Source organism: Puntigrus tetrazona, chromosome 11, assembly GCF_018831695.1.
Source record: "Puntigrus tetrazona isolate hp1 chromosome 11, ASM1883169v1, whole genome shotgun sequence".
Classification (NCBI taxonomy): domain Eukaryota; kingdom Metazoa; phylum Chordata; class Actinopteri; order Cypriniformes; family Cyprinidae; genus Puntigrus; species Puntigrus tetrazona.
The window spans coordinates 8167077-8182754 of record NC_056709.1 but is presented as its reverse complement, the minus strand read 5'-3'; the positions used below and the strand labels follow the sequence as shown (position 1 = coordinate 8182754).

Here is a 15678-nt window from a genome sequence, read left to right as displayed (position 1 = left end):
ATAAATAACACAACAAAACCACCAGCTTATTCACAAGCATGTTGGATACAGCGAAGACATCACACAAAATCATAGCCACGCACACGTGCACAAGAGTACGCTGACCAATGAGATTATTCTGTCAAGAAACAAGACAATTAAAACAGCTGATTGGGTGATGCAAATCAAACAAACCAATCAGAGCTCTGGCCCATAATATCAATTAAATATCAGTTACAAAGAATAAAGTTAGAATGCCAAATCCGTCATATTTAGTATGCAAGTATAAAATTAGTACATACTAATTACCAAACCAAACATACCAAACCTTGGAAGGCAGTGTTATTTTAGTATTTTTATATACAAGTATAGTATTTATTTATTTCAATAATTCATTCTAATTAATCTATATAACAAAATTATTAATAAGAATTAGCCCTTTTTAAATTTTACTTTAAGTTTTAGCACTTCATTTTCTTAACTAGCTTTAATTTATATCTCAGTATAATTTTAGTCATTTTATTTTTTAAAAGTTGAAGTTTGCCATCTAATACTTTTATTGTATTTCACCTTCATATCAATCAGCAAAAACTATTTTAATATTTTTAAAACAACGCTACTGAGCAGCATACCATTTTATTGTTCTTTTTCAAAAGTACAAATGCATGCTTTTTTTTGGCTAAAACTACCCACAACCTCTTACGCAATGTATTGTTTCGAGATGATTCTAGACAAGCGTGGTAGACTTACTGGCACTGAGAACTGTGATTCAGCCAAAGTTTGTGAGGGAAGAAATTTTAATAAACCTACAGCAAATACACTGAAGTGTTTTGACAGAAAACACTGTCAGCATAGCCGTGAGAAATATTTACACAGATCCTACAGACTCTATTTTAATACTGCTGCTTCTAGCATTACTCAGCAAACCTATCATTACAATTCCACAAGACATCCACAAGGATGCTCTCTCTCTCTCTGCCACTTCTCTGACACTGGAAACCCTTTACTGCACTTTTATTTATTTGTGATTATTTGGTTAATAGTGCAATTTTGAATAATATCAAAGATATTAGCTGATTTTTTTTATTTTTACTGTTAAAGTAAATATGAAACAGCTTTAAAAAATATATAGTGTGAAACTTTTATTGATCGAGAATTGATTGGATTGTGCAAAGTGGCAATTGGAGGGGTTGAAAAACACGAACATGGCAGTCATTTCAGTGACAAAGCAAGGTTTCACGTTTTAAAGCAAGATTACTTTTCAAGATTTGAAAAAAAATAACAAACAAAATTAGAAATGTTTAAGAATGGTCACGATTACTTTAAACAATAAATCTTATGCATATGATGTAACATTACAAGCTTCAAGACAAAACATACATCATATCAGCTAGCAAAAATTAAAGGAATAGTTTACCACCAAAAACTGCTCTAATCATATTCCAGGACTTCCAGAAGACTGTGTGTGAAAGTTTCTATCATGTTTTTTTCTTTTTGCTCAACAAATTAAATCACAGCAACATGAGGTTCACAACAACGCGAGAGCATCCCTTTAAAAAAACACATAGTTAACAATAAAAATCATGCATTTTCACTTTATCAGTGACCTAAATGCACCGGTTTCTTCTCATCTATAGCTGTTTACTGTTTAAATACCTTGAAGAAAAAGTTTACCTTGGTCTTCATGAACTTGGAGTGGTTTTTGTAGACCTCCATCTGTTTGATCTCCTCCTCTCGATCCTCCGTGTTCAGCAATCCATTCGCCTTTAACATCTGTATCTCATCCTCCAGGTCCCGAATGTTGCGTTCCAGGGATGCGATTTTGGTGTCCTGGATAAACAATTTAGTAGAAAAATTAGCGACGCTGTGCTCCATCATCTTAAGCTAGTATGACAACTTTGGTGCGATCCTGCGGACGGAAGCATGCCAAACCCGATTCCCAACAGATGGGATCAAAACAAGAGGAAGACGGGGATATGCGAAACTCTAACGTTTTGCAGCATCGCCAGTGAGTAGCTGCAGTGCTGCTGCATAGCCAAAGCAGAATCTGTCTCTCTCATGCTAATGGATCAGCATGTAATCACCATTTGGTAGTAGTGAGCGCACATCCAGCCTGGCAGGAGAGAGATGCTCGGGGAAAGCCAGCTGCACTTGAGCCTCTTTGGACTGCGAGACTTCGAGCGTTGCAGCTCCTTCGGCTTTTTAAATAAATAATACAACGTCTTTGGCATTAGCTATGGTCCATCTCCCGTTCAGACATGAGAGAACGTTTGCTGTTCCTTCTCGCATGCTCTCTCCGGTAACCCGCCCTTCCTGTCCGCTCTCGCTCTCTCTTTCTCTCTCTCTCTCTCTATTTCTCACTCACTCTCTCATCTTTTTGTTTTCACAGACATCAATAGGCACCATTTTCACACGAGGCCTTTGAAAACCACCAACCCTTTTCCAGCATATTGCACACAGAGAGTCGACTCCTTAGGTAAAACGCGAGGCTTATCGTCAATATTATGCAGGCTCTGAATGCCAAATCCTTCATTATTTGAATGCAGTGTAACATTATACCTCGTGGCACTACGAAAGATGATATCCATCTTCAGAACATAAGCAAACAGATCACATTGCTCTCTTTTCTGTCATCCTCTCCCACGCCTGCATTCGTGCTCCGTGTGTTGTAAACAACTCCACCTGTTCCCATGGCACCAGAATCAGCATCCGTGCTCAGCCAATGGGGCGAGAGAACACTGCCAGTGATGCTATAGGTTAAAAGAGCAACGGAAGCCAGTACAGGTGGAGCGGGTTTGCGGATTTTGGTTGGAAGAGAAAATGCATCAGCCGAATTAGAAAAGTTGCACTTTGAATAGTCTAACACTTTGCTTTTCATGTCACGTGGATGCAGTGGTGAATTCTGGGTAATATTTAGCTCCAATCAGAGTGGACCCGAGGGGTGTGTGTGCGTGCCTCGCATGAGGTCATGCTTTATTTTTAGAGCGGTGTGTAATGCTTCTGCTGGCAGGAGTTGCTCTGCCTGTGAGCGCACAAACCCACTTACTGTTTCATTCAGCCATTAAGCAGCATGCTGCAGTGGCTTTGCCATCAGACATTTCTCTTTGTCTTCCTGGACCATTTCTGTTCGCTTTTTCAGCCTATTGTTTATCCGGAGCGTGCCAAATACTACTACTCTCTCTGATGACAATGCTAAGTCTTTCATGCTCAGCAAGGCTGCATTTATTTGGTCAAAAATACAATACAAGCTGTCATGTTGCGAAATTGTATCAAAAATAGAAATTTACATTTATTCCTGTGACGGCAAACATCCATAAATCTGGTCTTCAGTGTCAAACGATCCTTCAGAAATCATTCAATTATGCAAATCTGCTGCTTCAGAAACATTTCTTATTAGCAATGAGCTTAATATTTTCAGAAACGTTCTATGATAAAGTACATTAGCAGAGAAATCTTTTGTGACATTACACAGTCAAACCAAAACCTATTCAGACGCTTTCAACATTTTATACCATTTATTCGCTGTAGTTTAGAAAATATGAATAAAATACGACGACATCTTGATAATGTCACAAAACGTATGTAACAAATTAGATTGAACAGCTGTCAATTGTTAAATGTAACTACCCAATCAGATAATACCAATTTGGATCAACCAATTACCAAGCAATTCTTAATTTTCTTCAGTCTTTGGTGTTAAAAAGGTCACATTATCAATTAAAGAAAAATTTAAGCAAATCATGGCCAGGTCAAAGTGTCTGGATAATTTCTGGTCCCACATTTTTTAATCAGTTTTACTGGTAGCAAACTGTGTGAAGAACTTTTGATATGCCACAGTTCACTTTATTTTGCTATCCTCACTTACATAAATGAACTATAACGTCCTGCACACACTAATAAATTTATATATCAAAAATATATCTGTTGTCTGTTTGACTGAAAACTCCTTTACTGTGACTCTTGATCAATTAATTGCATACCTACTAAAAAAATCCTACAGGACTCAAACTTGAACAGTAATTTATAGCATGTATATTATATAAGAAGCATTCACAGATGTTTACCTTCATCTCTATGATAGTCTGAAGAGCTTTAGTTTTTCCAGGGTCTGGGTGAAGCTGGTTTCTCCGGTGAAGCTCCTAAAAAAAAGACAAAGATTCTAATAAACACAATAACAAACACAAAACACAAAAATTTTACTTTACACTTTAAAATAAATGTGTTCTTGTTTATAACAACTTCATTCTTTTTACTTGTTTAGTGTGAAGATAAAATTCATTACATACAGTAGCCCTAACCTTAAACCATCTTTGCAAAACACCAGAGAGCAATTATATCAATATGTTAACATGTCTGCGTTCTGATCTTTTTTATTGTTTCATTTTATTCTCTTTGAGCTCATAGTGAATTATCTGTGTGGTTGCAACAGCTCTGGCATGGATCTTCTCGTGTTTTTCTCTCGGGTTTAGATGACTCAGAGACCATATGCTGTTATTGTCTTAGTTGCATCTGACTATCTGTCTGACTATTACGATGGCAAACCACTTAACCTCAGATTGCTCCATGGAGACTGTTCCTGAATTATTATATTTCTCTGCTCTAAAAAAATCGGCTTTGCATGTGTTGCATGTTCATGCTTGAAAACACTCATTTTTTTCAATTTACATCCATTACTTAAGTCCATCTTTACTTAAGTGACATGCATGCTCTACTTTCAGCAGAATCTGATACCTCTCTCAGATGGATGTTTTCCTTCTCCTTCTGGTCTAATATCACCTCTAGGTGTCCCAGCTGAGCTTCGGCCTCTGCGATACGCCTGGCTCGCTCTTGCTCTTCCTCATCCGACGCTCTTCCTGATGCTGGAGGAAGCCCTTTACTCTGCAGCATCTCTAACAGCTTCTTTATGGACTCGTCTCTGGCTCCTAGCGTCTGTTTCTGCGTTTCAATCCTAAGCTCCATCTCTTCCAGTGTCTTCCTCAAGAGGAAGAGCTCTTTGGCCTGACGGTCGTGTTCGGCCTGGAGTCGACGGAAGTTCTCCTCGGTCAGCTCGATGGTGGTGAAGTGCTCGACGCCACTGGCCCGCGACCCGCTCTCCTGCTGAAGAAGGTGGTTGAGATCACGTTGAGTCCTCAACTCATCCTGCAGGGCCTGGATGGTCAGCTGGAGGTGCTGGGGAAGGAAACGGAAGCAGAAATCAACAAAACAGGCACTGGGATCCTTTTGTAGACAATAATGAGAAGGTATCCTCAACCAGACCCATTCAAAAACCATATTTTGAAATCAGAAATTTTAGCTTAGATTTGGAAAAAAGGTTATATAGACCTCACTGTGATGTATAGACATATTTCACTGTGTCCTAATCAGGTACGGGGCAACAAGTTTCCAACAAATTTGGGCAAGCATTGTATTTTTATTTATTTTATAATGAAAAAAATAAAATATCTGTTATAAGATTAAATATAAACGTTAAAAATTTAAACTCAACAAATGAAAATTTGAACATTTTGCCTTGACCAGTAAAAAAATTAAATCAAATACAAACTAATACAAAACAAATTAAATAGAATCGTTAGTTTAAACTTATAAAATACCTTATAAAATTAAATGAATAAATAAAGCCAAAGATTAAGCCGAAGTACTAAAATGAATATCTAAAACTGAAATAAAAATGTGAATAAATAAATCAAAACAAAAACAGCACATAAAAATTGGTCTACTTAAGCTAAAGTTAAACGTTTTAAAATAAAAGCGAATTAAAAATCTCTCTCTCTCTGTCTCTCTCTCTCTCTCTCTCTCTCTCTCTCTCTCTCTCTCTCTCTCTCTCTCTCTCTCTCTCTCTCTCTCTCTCTCTCTCTCTCTCTCTCTCTCTCTCTCTCTCTCTCTCTCTCTCTCTCTCTCTCTCTCTCTCTCTCTCTCTCTGTCTCTCTCTCTCTGTCTATCTATATATATATATATATATATATATATATATATATATATATATATATATATATATATATATATATATATATATACCAGCAATGATTTGGACCAATGAAATTTTACTGTCTAGATTTTATGGTCTTTATCCTTGCTTACAGATTACAAATTAACTGGTTCAATTTTTCATTCATAATTCACAATGAATTATATTTTCCTTTGACTGCTAATTATAAGTAAGATCAATCATATCTTTTATGCTTTTATTTATTTGTTTTTAAATCAAATGTAAACTCATGTCTCAGTCACATTTTTTGGTTAAATAAATATTACTTTCACTATCAGGCAAAAAACAATTCTATTGCTACTTTAATAGGCACACTGACCAATTTAGCAATACTTGGATGTATATCTTAGGAATCCAGATGAAGGGAAAACCACAGTGAGGTCTATTCTAGGAGAGGAAACAGGAAAGGATACGGTTTCTCTTGGGAAAACACTAACTAATATCTCCTTAAATAAGGTTAATGACAAAAAACTGTGCTACAAATAGTCACAAGTTAATGGGGTTTTTGGGTCTACATGGCACATGTGGCGCCTTCGGCAGAATAAGAGAGTATATGGGCCCAGAATTGGATCAGATAACCCAGACTCATCTCGGGAAATTTAGAGCATTTCACATCCTTGCACTATCACAAACAGAGCACACAATTCTGACAGAAGAACAGGTTCAGTCAAGGATCACAGGCATGCTTTTGGTCAGGATTTTAGTAAAAGAACCAGTTATTTAAGGCCCGGCTATACCCTGCCTTAGCTTATCTTGAAGGAACATGAAGGAGCAGATAAGGGAAAATGTTCCTTATCGAGGCTGTCCTTATATAATGATCTGATCCATTTAAAAGTATAATTAAAACAGCAATGGTCTCAGATCAAGCTAGTAGGGATGCACTGATCTAAAAAAAATTTGCTGACTTGCCAAAGAAATCAGTTTTATTTTATTTTATTTTATTATAATTGTAATTTAATTTAATTCAATTTGCTTTCATTTTTATACAGTACCACCTTTTACAATACATATGGTTTCAAAGCAGGTTACAGAAAATTTAACAAAGCTAAAATAAACAGCTGAAATCATTTTAGTTGAAATGACAATTTTTAATTAAACAAAAATATTATAATTATAATATAAGTATAAATATAATATATATAAATATATAAATATATATATATATATATATATATATATATATATATATATATATATATATATATATATATATATAAATTAAAATAAATGTATTACTGTATTCATGTAAAAACAAGCAGGTAAAAAGCAAGTAATATTGCTAAACTAAACTTTAAAAACAATAATAATTTAGTATTACTTGATATATTAACTCAATCATTTATGCATTGCTACATGCTACAATATTTTAGAGCAATACAAACATAGCCCTGCTCTTCATCAAAATCATTGTAAAATCATGTCCCATTGAAAATAGCAATTGAAATCTGGTTGAAACCTAAATTAAAATGTAAACTTAAATTAATTTTAAAAAAATGCTTCCGATATTGGCCTAATAAGACCAACACAACTAAAACTCCTAATATTGGCTGGTACCTGTCACTTTTCATGTGCATCCCTAGTAGATAAGAACAACACTCAAAGAAACCCATAAGATCTGAATCCAGGGATCAGGTTTAAGGTACAGTCTGGTTTTGTTTAAAGATCAGGGACACATTTCACGCCAAGCGTGCGGTACCATGTTCTGCGCACGGTAGCGGTGGCGAACATGACAACAAACCTTTGTCCTCCTGGCGTCCAACAGGTGCTGCATGATTGTGGAGTGCAACAAAACAGAAACAATGAAACACAGCAGAGTGAGTGCAGAAGGAGATGGACTAAGCAATGACACACAACCCAAAACAAACCGACAGCATTATTCAAAGGATTCAATTACAAAGAATAATGAGGCATTTTTACATTCAGGACACTGTATATACAAAACACATTGCTAATGGAGAAACCGTAACAGAATGGAAAATACAGTTAAAGAGCAGAGGAAGTCGTAAAGATAATGTGAATGATCATTCTGGAAAGATGTCGGTTATTAAAGGGGTTGAATGCGCTGTGATTTATTTGTGTCGGGGCTCTGTAACGCCTTCCTTTGACCAGTAGAGGGAAGGGAAGTGCTGTTTCAGACGCAGGAGGGAAGTGTGAGCTGGCTTGTGCCAGCCTGCCTTAGTTCCAGATCAACGGACACTCAGTCTTATGTAAGAAATGCCGTTTTGGGCTGGTACACTTCTGCCATTATACATTCTCTTCACACAGAGACAAAAACACACACACTATAAACACAGACGACTGATGCAAACTGCTAAAACAGCACCATTTAGTATGTTTGATATTCGATGAGGCACACATAATATTACATGTACACGAATGCGTATGGTGGTGTTTTGAAATGAGAAGACAAATTCCACAATTTCTTTTTGTCCCAGTCACATTTTCTCGGATAAATAAACACTACTTACACTTACGTCAGGCAAAAAACAATTCTATTTTAGTAATGTCGTTAATATTATATTTATTAAAGCCAAATTAATGTTTGTAAATGTATTCCTAAATAAGGTAGTAACAATTTAAATGTATTAAACATATTAAAAATTCTGTTTTGGTTTTTTTTTGGATCATCAAAGATCGATAAATATTTACTACAAATTTCTCCCAGCACAGATCATATTTTCATTTTCATTTTATATTTTGAAATAACAAGGTAGTTATATCTATGTGTGTACATTTTTGTAATATATCCCAATATATTGTTTATTCAGACTGATTTGTGAACGTGTAGTAACAAAAGAGGTGAAGCCTATAGCATGAACCAATCACAACAGATCTCGCCTCGTCCCGGTGTGTAAAACGTATTCTAAATATTCTATGGCATGAAATATAAATATTTCACATACTTTTGAAAATCCATCATTTAGTCGATCCTGATAATTACACACAATTATAAACGTCTGAGGCTGAGACTACAACAGATCATAACCTGTCACATTCAATCATACAACGAAGCAGGCGTTGCCTCCTCTCACTTGACTTTCCCCCCATTCGTTCTCTATTACCCCCCACTAAACTCAACCCAGGGGTCTCTTAAACCTCAGTGGGCTCAGGGGAGCTCATCTCCCGATGTCATTTCACCTGCTTGGATCACTGCTGGACAATGTTTCTTTAGAAATACACTTTTTAATGGTTTATAGTATTTGCATTGTTTTATTTTTTTAAGTACTACGATATTTTGAGGAGGCACTGCCTTCCTTCCTTTCTCTCTGTCTCTCTCTCTCTCTCTCTCTCTCTCTCTCTCTCTCTCTCTCTCTCTCTCTCTCTCTCTCTCTCTCTCTCTCTCTCTCTCTCTCTCTCTCTCTCTCTCTCTCTCTCTCTCTCTCTCTCTCTCTCTCTCTCTCTCTCTCTCTCTCTCTCTCTCTCTCTCTCTCTCTCTCTCTCTCTCTCTCTCTCTCTCTCTCTCTCTCTCTCTCTCTCTCTCTCTCTCTCTCTCTCTCTCTCTCTCTCTCTCTCTCTCTCTCTCTCTCTCTCTCTCTCTCTCTCTCTCTCTCTCTCTGTCTCTCTCTCTCTCTCTCTCTCTCTCTCTCTCTCTCTCTCTCTCTCTCTCTCTCTCTCTCTCTCTCTCTCTCTCTCTCTCTCTCTCTCTCTCTCTCTCTCTCTCTCTCTGTCTCTCTCTCTCTCTCTCTCTCTCTCTCTCTCTCTCTCTCTCTCTCTCTCTCTCTCTCTCTCTCTCTCTCTCTCTCTCTCTCTCTCCTCTCTCTCTCTCTGTCTCCCTCTCTCTCTCTCTCTCTCTCTCAATCCTTTCAAATGATCGATATTAGCCACATCCAAAATAAAAGTTTTTGTTTAATGTACATATGTGTACTGTGTATATTTATTATGTGTACATAAATACACCCACATACAGTATATATTTTCAAAATATTTACATGTATACATCTATATATAATAATATATATTATAAAAATCTTTAAAAATGCTCACAGTATTTAAGCAAAAATACAATTTCTTATTTAGGGGTCAAATATGACCTGGGTGTGGTTTTGGCAGGATTTGTGAGATTCACTCCTGCTTATAAATGTAACTACAGTACCAATATTCTGTCTTAACTATTAGGCTTTTATGACTCAGTGCTGATACTGCTTGCCGTCTGCACTAATTACCTCTAAAAGAATCGAATGCAGCTGTAGGGAATCGTCTGCGTTTACCGCAGGCACATTAGCAAATTAATTCAGACTCCTTTAAACAGACACACACATTCACGCACGACTGCAAGCAAACACACATAAAATCCAACACGTGCTCTCGTTTAATGCAGATAAATGCTACAGATGCACGTGTAGATATGAAAACAGGGGATGAGACTTTGGCTAATTAAATTCGTCGACCAAATAAACTCTCTATTTCTACAGCTCTATTTCTGTTGTCTTCACTCTTCCCAGATTGTGTTTCCTTCAGGACAGGAAGTTTATTGAGGACACAGAACATTTGTCTCTCTTTCCCAATTCCTTATCCTCTCCTCCTTCTCTTTCCATCTCCGATCAATAATCTGTCTTGGCTGGCAAAGAATTCAAGGAAACGTTCCAATTATTCCATTTGCATAATTACAACGGTTCGCAAAGAGCCACAATCCCCCGGGATGCAAAACGGCGGCCAGAATAAACTCCGCTCCTTACGACCGGAGATATATGGGGTTGCCGTTCCCATGCATTTAAAGGGACCACTCAACCCAAAATAAAAATGTTGCCATCATTCGCTAACCTTCATGTCACCCTTGGAACAATAGTAGAATTTTCGGTATTGGGTGAGCTGTCGCTTTAAGAGCATGAGGTTTGAGTAGAGTTAGCTGAGTCATTCAGAAGTGTTCAACTTTCATGTGTGTGTGTGTGTGTGTGTGAAGAGCTCTCAGACGCACTGAAGCATAGGCAGCCATGAATATGTATCCCATACGGCAGAGCGTGATAAAGAGGGAGGCGGCATCACACGGAGGAGAGCTGGCAGCGGGAATATTCCCAAGCATCCCTGAGGAAGCCCGCATCACTTCCTCTCCCGCTCATTACTCATTACCCCCCATTATTATCACGAATGTTTCAGCGTCGCACGTCCAAGAGAGAAACAATTTATCAGTCAATTTGTCATTCTGTGGACAAATTTAATTTCTATCCATATTGAATCTTTATGCCTTGTTTAAAACATCTAAAAGAAAAAAACAATATTGCGTGAACATGATTATCATTATAGTACCACATTACTATTTTAAGGATATGAGTAACATGCACTATTCAAAAGCGTTTTTGAAAGAAACTGATACTTTATTAATGCAAAATTAATACTTATAATATCTAATATTTCAAAATACTAATTAAATGTTGTTGTTTTTTATTTTTCCATTCACAAGAATCTGAAAAACTGTATCATAGTTTTGACAAAAATGTTAAGCAGAAATGTTATTTAAATTAACATATTAGTTTTCTGAAGAATCGTGTGACAGCTGCTGAAAATTCAGCTTTGCTTCAAAATTCAAATTATATTTATGTGTATATGTTTATATGTGTAATAGTATTTCATAATATTACTGTTTTTACTGTATTTTGATTAAATAGATTCAGCCTTAGTGGGGATAAAATACTATAAAATACACACAAAAAAAAAACTTCTGAAGAGTGGTGTAAATAAAAGATCATTTTCCCTTGGTATTATTTAGTAGTACTAGAGTGAGTAGTAGACAAAACATGAACAATACAATAAAATAAGCATCTAAATGACAATATTTGAATTAGCCTGGCTAGCTATACTGAGCTTATTTAGCATTTTTCTGAATCATACACTACAGGCCTCATTCACAGAACAAACTTATGTCTTGGATAATCCACAAAACTATTGTATTGTACCCAATATGGCAATTTACATAAGAAGGTTTTATGCACAAATGGTTTAACAATTTAGAAATAAATCTATTGCACAGTAGTGTTGCAAATCTTCATATTAAGTAATGAGTTCTTGGTCTCGAGAAACGAACAATCAGAAGCTAATACAACAGACACACACGTACACACTTCACATCCGCCCCTATGACAGATGCTTCATCTTTCCGCACAACATCCATCAGCTCGGCCCAAATGTGGAAATATTTGGCTCTGTCTGTCAACAACCACAGTAAATGTTAATACATCTCTAGCCCAATGATTACAGTGAAAGCCAAAACAACAGCTGGGATATAAATCACAATATTAAAGCGATCAATTTTGTATAATTTCTTTAAATAATATCTACCTGTATTGTTAGTCGAGATGTTATAAACCAGAAAGCTGATAGCGAGACATAACTATTTTCCAATCTCTCTGCATAAAATTAGACATTCAGACGTGTGTTACGCTTTTTGTGCTCCTGTACCTTTAATCCCTGTCATGATTAGCTAACCAGCACACTTCCTTTAACATGAGGATCATAAGCTTAATATGTAAATGTACATGGTCATATGTTAAGCTGTCCATGCTCTGACAGGACTAGACAGGCAATAACTAATTTTGAGGGGGAAATGCACAAAATCATTTCAAATAAGACTGGTAATGCATGTTATAAGTAAAAGTATTCATTTTCATTTCACGCTCTGTTGAAACTAAATGTAAACCATCCATTTATAAATAAATAAATAGATAAATATGTGGCTGGACCTAATCAAAAGTCAGGGAACAAATATAGGAATGAATGAATGAATACACGAATGTATTTGTGACTGGGCAACAATGAAAATGAAGTGTAAAAAAATATGAATAAAAGTAAAATTAATTACAATGAAATGTGAATAACAAAATCAGTTATTATTAAATAATCGACGATGAATTTGTGACTGGACTGCTATGAAAATGTAAAAACCAAAAAATGTAATTTAAATATTAATTACAGATAAAAAATAAACAATAACGTTTTTACTAGACCACAATGAAAAGTATGCGAAATATTAATGTGAAAAAGAAATATTTCAATAAATAGATGATAATAAATTTGTGACTGGACCACGATGAAGATAAAGACCATAAAAAAGTAATTAATTAAAAAAAAAAAAAAAAAAACATTTTTTGTGACTGGACCACAGTGAAAAGGCAGTGAGTAAGAAAAAGAGAAAAAAATATTTCATATTTATATAGCCAAAGGCACTAACCACCTCGGGGATTATCACCGCTGCATGCTAGGACACAGCAAACACTTACACACTCACAGACACACACACACACACACACACACACACATCCCATTGCTCAGCAGTACATGCTAAAGATCAATAACCGCAATCTGTGCCTGAGCAACTGTAGTTAATGTTCTCCCCTACAAACACCCACCACACACACACACACACACACATTTATTTATAGTCTCGTTATTCACAAAAATCAGTAGCTAGAAAACTGCATTTCGTCTCTTTTTCAATTCTTCACTCGTCCATCACAGAGCGTTGTTTTGCTAATCTGTCTTCTAATTCCCTCCGGCCACTACTTCCCCTCGCAAATGTGCTTTTCACCAATCCATCCATCCCTATTTACTTTCCTCCGCCGCTCTAGACTGGTAATACCGAGGAATGCATGCGAAAAATCACTGATTAAAGAATCAGTGTCTGTGCCTTGGATTTAGTTTTTAGCAATTAGTTTGAGCAGGGAAAGAATGAGATCGAAGATCATTACTTTGTTAGCCGCGACAACGGGGAACAGAGGCCTCGCTGCTACCCATGATTCCCTTCTTTTGGCTTAGTCATGCCAGAAACAGTACAAAGGGACAGATCTCTCGCAGAAAAACAGGGGAAATCGCACCAAATCTCCACATGAATGGAATATGTTACTTTTTATCTATAAGAGGCATCTTGCTTGAAATAAAAACAATAGATTGCTTGAAATAGGTTAATGACAATTAACAAGTAATACTGACAATTGTTGTTACAATTAAAAATCGTAAGCTGTGCATGTATTTTAAAATTATAAAAACTTTCAGCATCATTACTACAGTGTCACATGATCCTTATTCGATGCTCGATAAATATCAGTGAAAACAGTTTAACATTTTTGTGGAAATCGTGAAAATTCAAATAAGCATTTATTTGAAATAAAAACATTATAAACACCTTTGCTGACCCTTTTGATGAATGTAATGCGCCCTTTCGTTTACCGCCGTCGTGAAATGTCACTGGTTTTACAAGATCAAGCAGTGATGGACGCTGCCGCCACGGTCTGATTCGGCTTATATGCATCGACTGGATGGTTGAGCTTGGAGAGCTGTTGCATGTTAAACCAGCAAAGAGAGCCGTAAGCTTTCACAGACCTCTGGATCAGATGCCAAAACTAGCTCTGCGGAGAGTCATGTCTCAATTACTGCACATGCCCACGCTAGCACTGGATGAAACGAGCATGCTCATTTAAATGCTAATATTCTGGTTGTATAGCATTAGATTACGCCCCAGATGATTTATTTAGCACGAAATGTCAGGTTAGATTCTAATTACTACAAAATGAACTAGATTGTGAAAGATAACATCATGCAAGCCTGAATATACACTCTATATGCATGGTTATTACCGTAAACTAAAACCGAAACCAAAAAAGGCTTAGGCTGACCTCAAGGACAAAAGGAAAATTTGTTCAATTTAGGCTGACCTCTAAATTGAACAAAAATTAAATCAATTACGTCTGTTGCTAACAAAGTGAATTAAAGAAAATTAGGATCTGCTGATGTTGCACTGCATTTCATTTAACTGTAGATGTTTTTTACCTGCCTGGTCTCACGGCATAAACGTATCAGGGGCGCACTTTTTAGCGAAACGCGAAATACGTACCAATAAATACATATCCCTGCAGTTTCCAAAAGAAGTGAACACTAGAGGCAGGAAAACTCTGACACTTTTTATTCATTTTCACAGAAGTTTCGATTCATGTAGCATAATTTTCGCACAACTAATTGAAGAATATCATGCTAGGATATTAAAAGAAATATAATAATATGCTGGGATATTTGAAAACTGATGGCATCACACATATCTAGCTTCATATCTATGGGTTTTCATAGACGGTAGGTTTGTTCGCTAGCTCACGGAGTACAGAGATGTTTGAATCCTGTGTAACTTGGGTTTGTCAAAACAATTTAGGGTTTAGGGTTGGATTTGGCAAAACATGCAATATGAACAAAACAGTGTTACACAAAAAATACACATATTTTTAAGAGAGAGGTTGGTTTATACAGTGTTGCGCATTTTAACCAATCACCCACAATTCTGTTGAGTTTAGGAATGCAATGGCCAATCAGAGGCGTTCAGATGAGTCATTGCTGAAACTTATCAGTAATGTTGAAAACGTTTTCTTGAAGCATAAACAACAAAGCACAGAAGTACGTACAATGAAAGTAACAGATTCATTTCACACTAAATAAAAAATTTAGGGCTGTTAAAAAAACTGATTTATAATATTAATAATCACTCTGAGGTATTGAGACATGTGGTTCTGAGACGCTGGATGACAACAGAAAAGTGGTGACTGAAAGTGAACACGCTTTATTAATTTTAAGCATTAAATTCATGATCTAAATCTGGTCTTTCCATTAGCTTTCTCAGTCATGCTGAAACATGCTGTGTGGATCATTATTCTCCTCGATAGCATCGTGTTTAAACACAGGCCATCAAATCTTGTTACTGTACAAATCAAAAACAAGTCAGCCCCCACTAATCCTTTTTG

General features: G+C 36.3%; 1 protein-coding gene across 3 annotated transcripts in view; it reads right to left on the bottom strand.

The window, feature by feature from the left end:
* The window catches only part of erc2 (ELKS/RAB6-interacting/CAST family member 2), a 47338-nt gene that overhangs the window by 18515 nt on the left and 13145 nt on the right, over positions 1–15678 (bottom strand). For 2 of the 3 annotated variants that reach the window (XM_043252310.1, XM_043252312.1), the window contains exons 3-6: positions 7704–7730; positions 4711–5148; positions 4044–4118; positions 1654–1809 (exon numbers count right to left, since the gene is read on the bottom strand). In XM_043252310.1, coding sequence (XP_043108245.1) covers positions 1654–1809; positions 4044–4118; positions 4711–5148; positions 7704–7730 — 696 coding nt within the window. The remainder of the gene's footprint in view (positions 1–1653; positions 1810–4043; positions 4119–4710; positions 5149–7703; positions 7731–15678) is intronic. The other variant, XM_043252311.1, reaches the window with a different exon arrangement.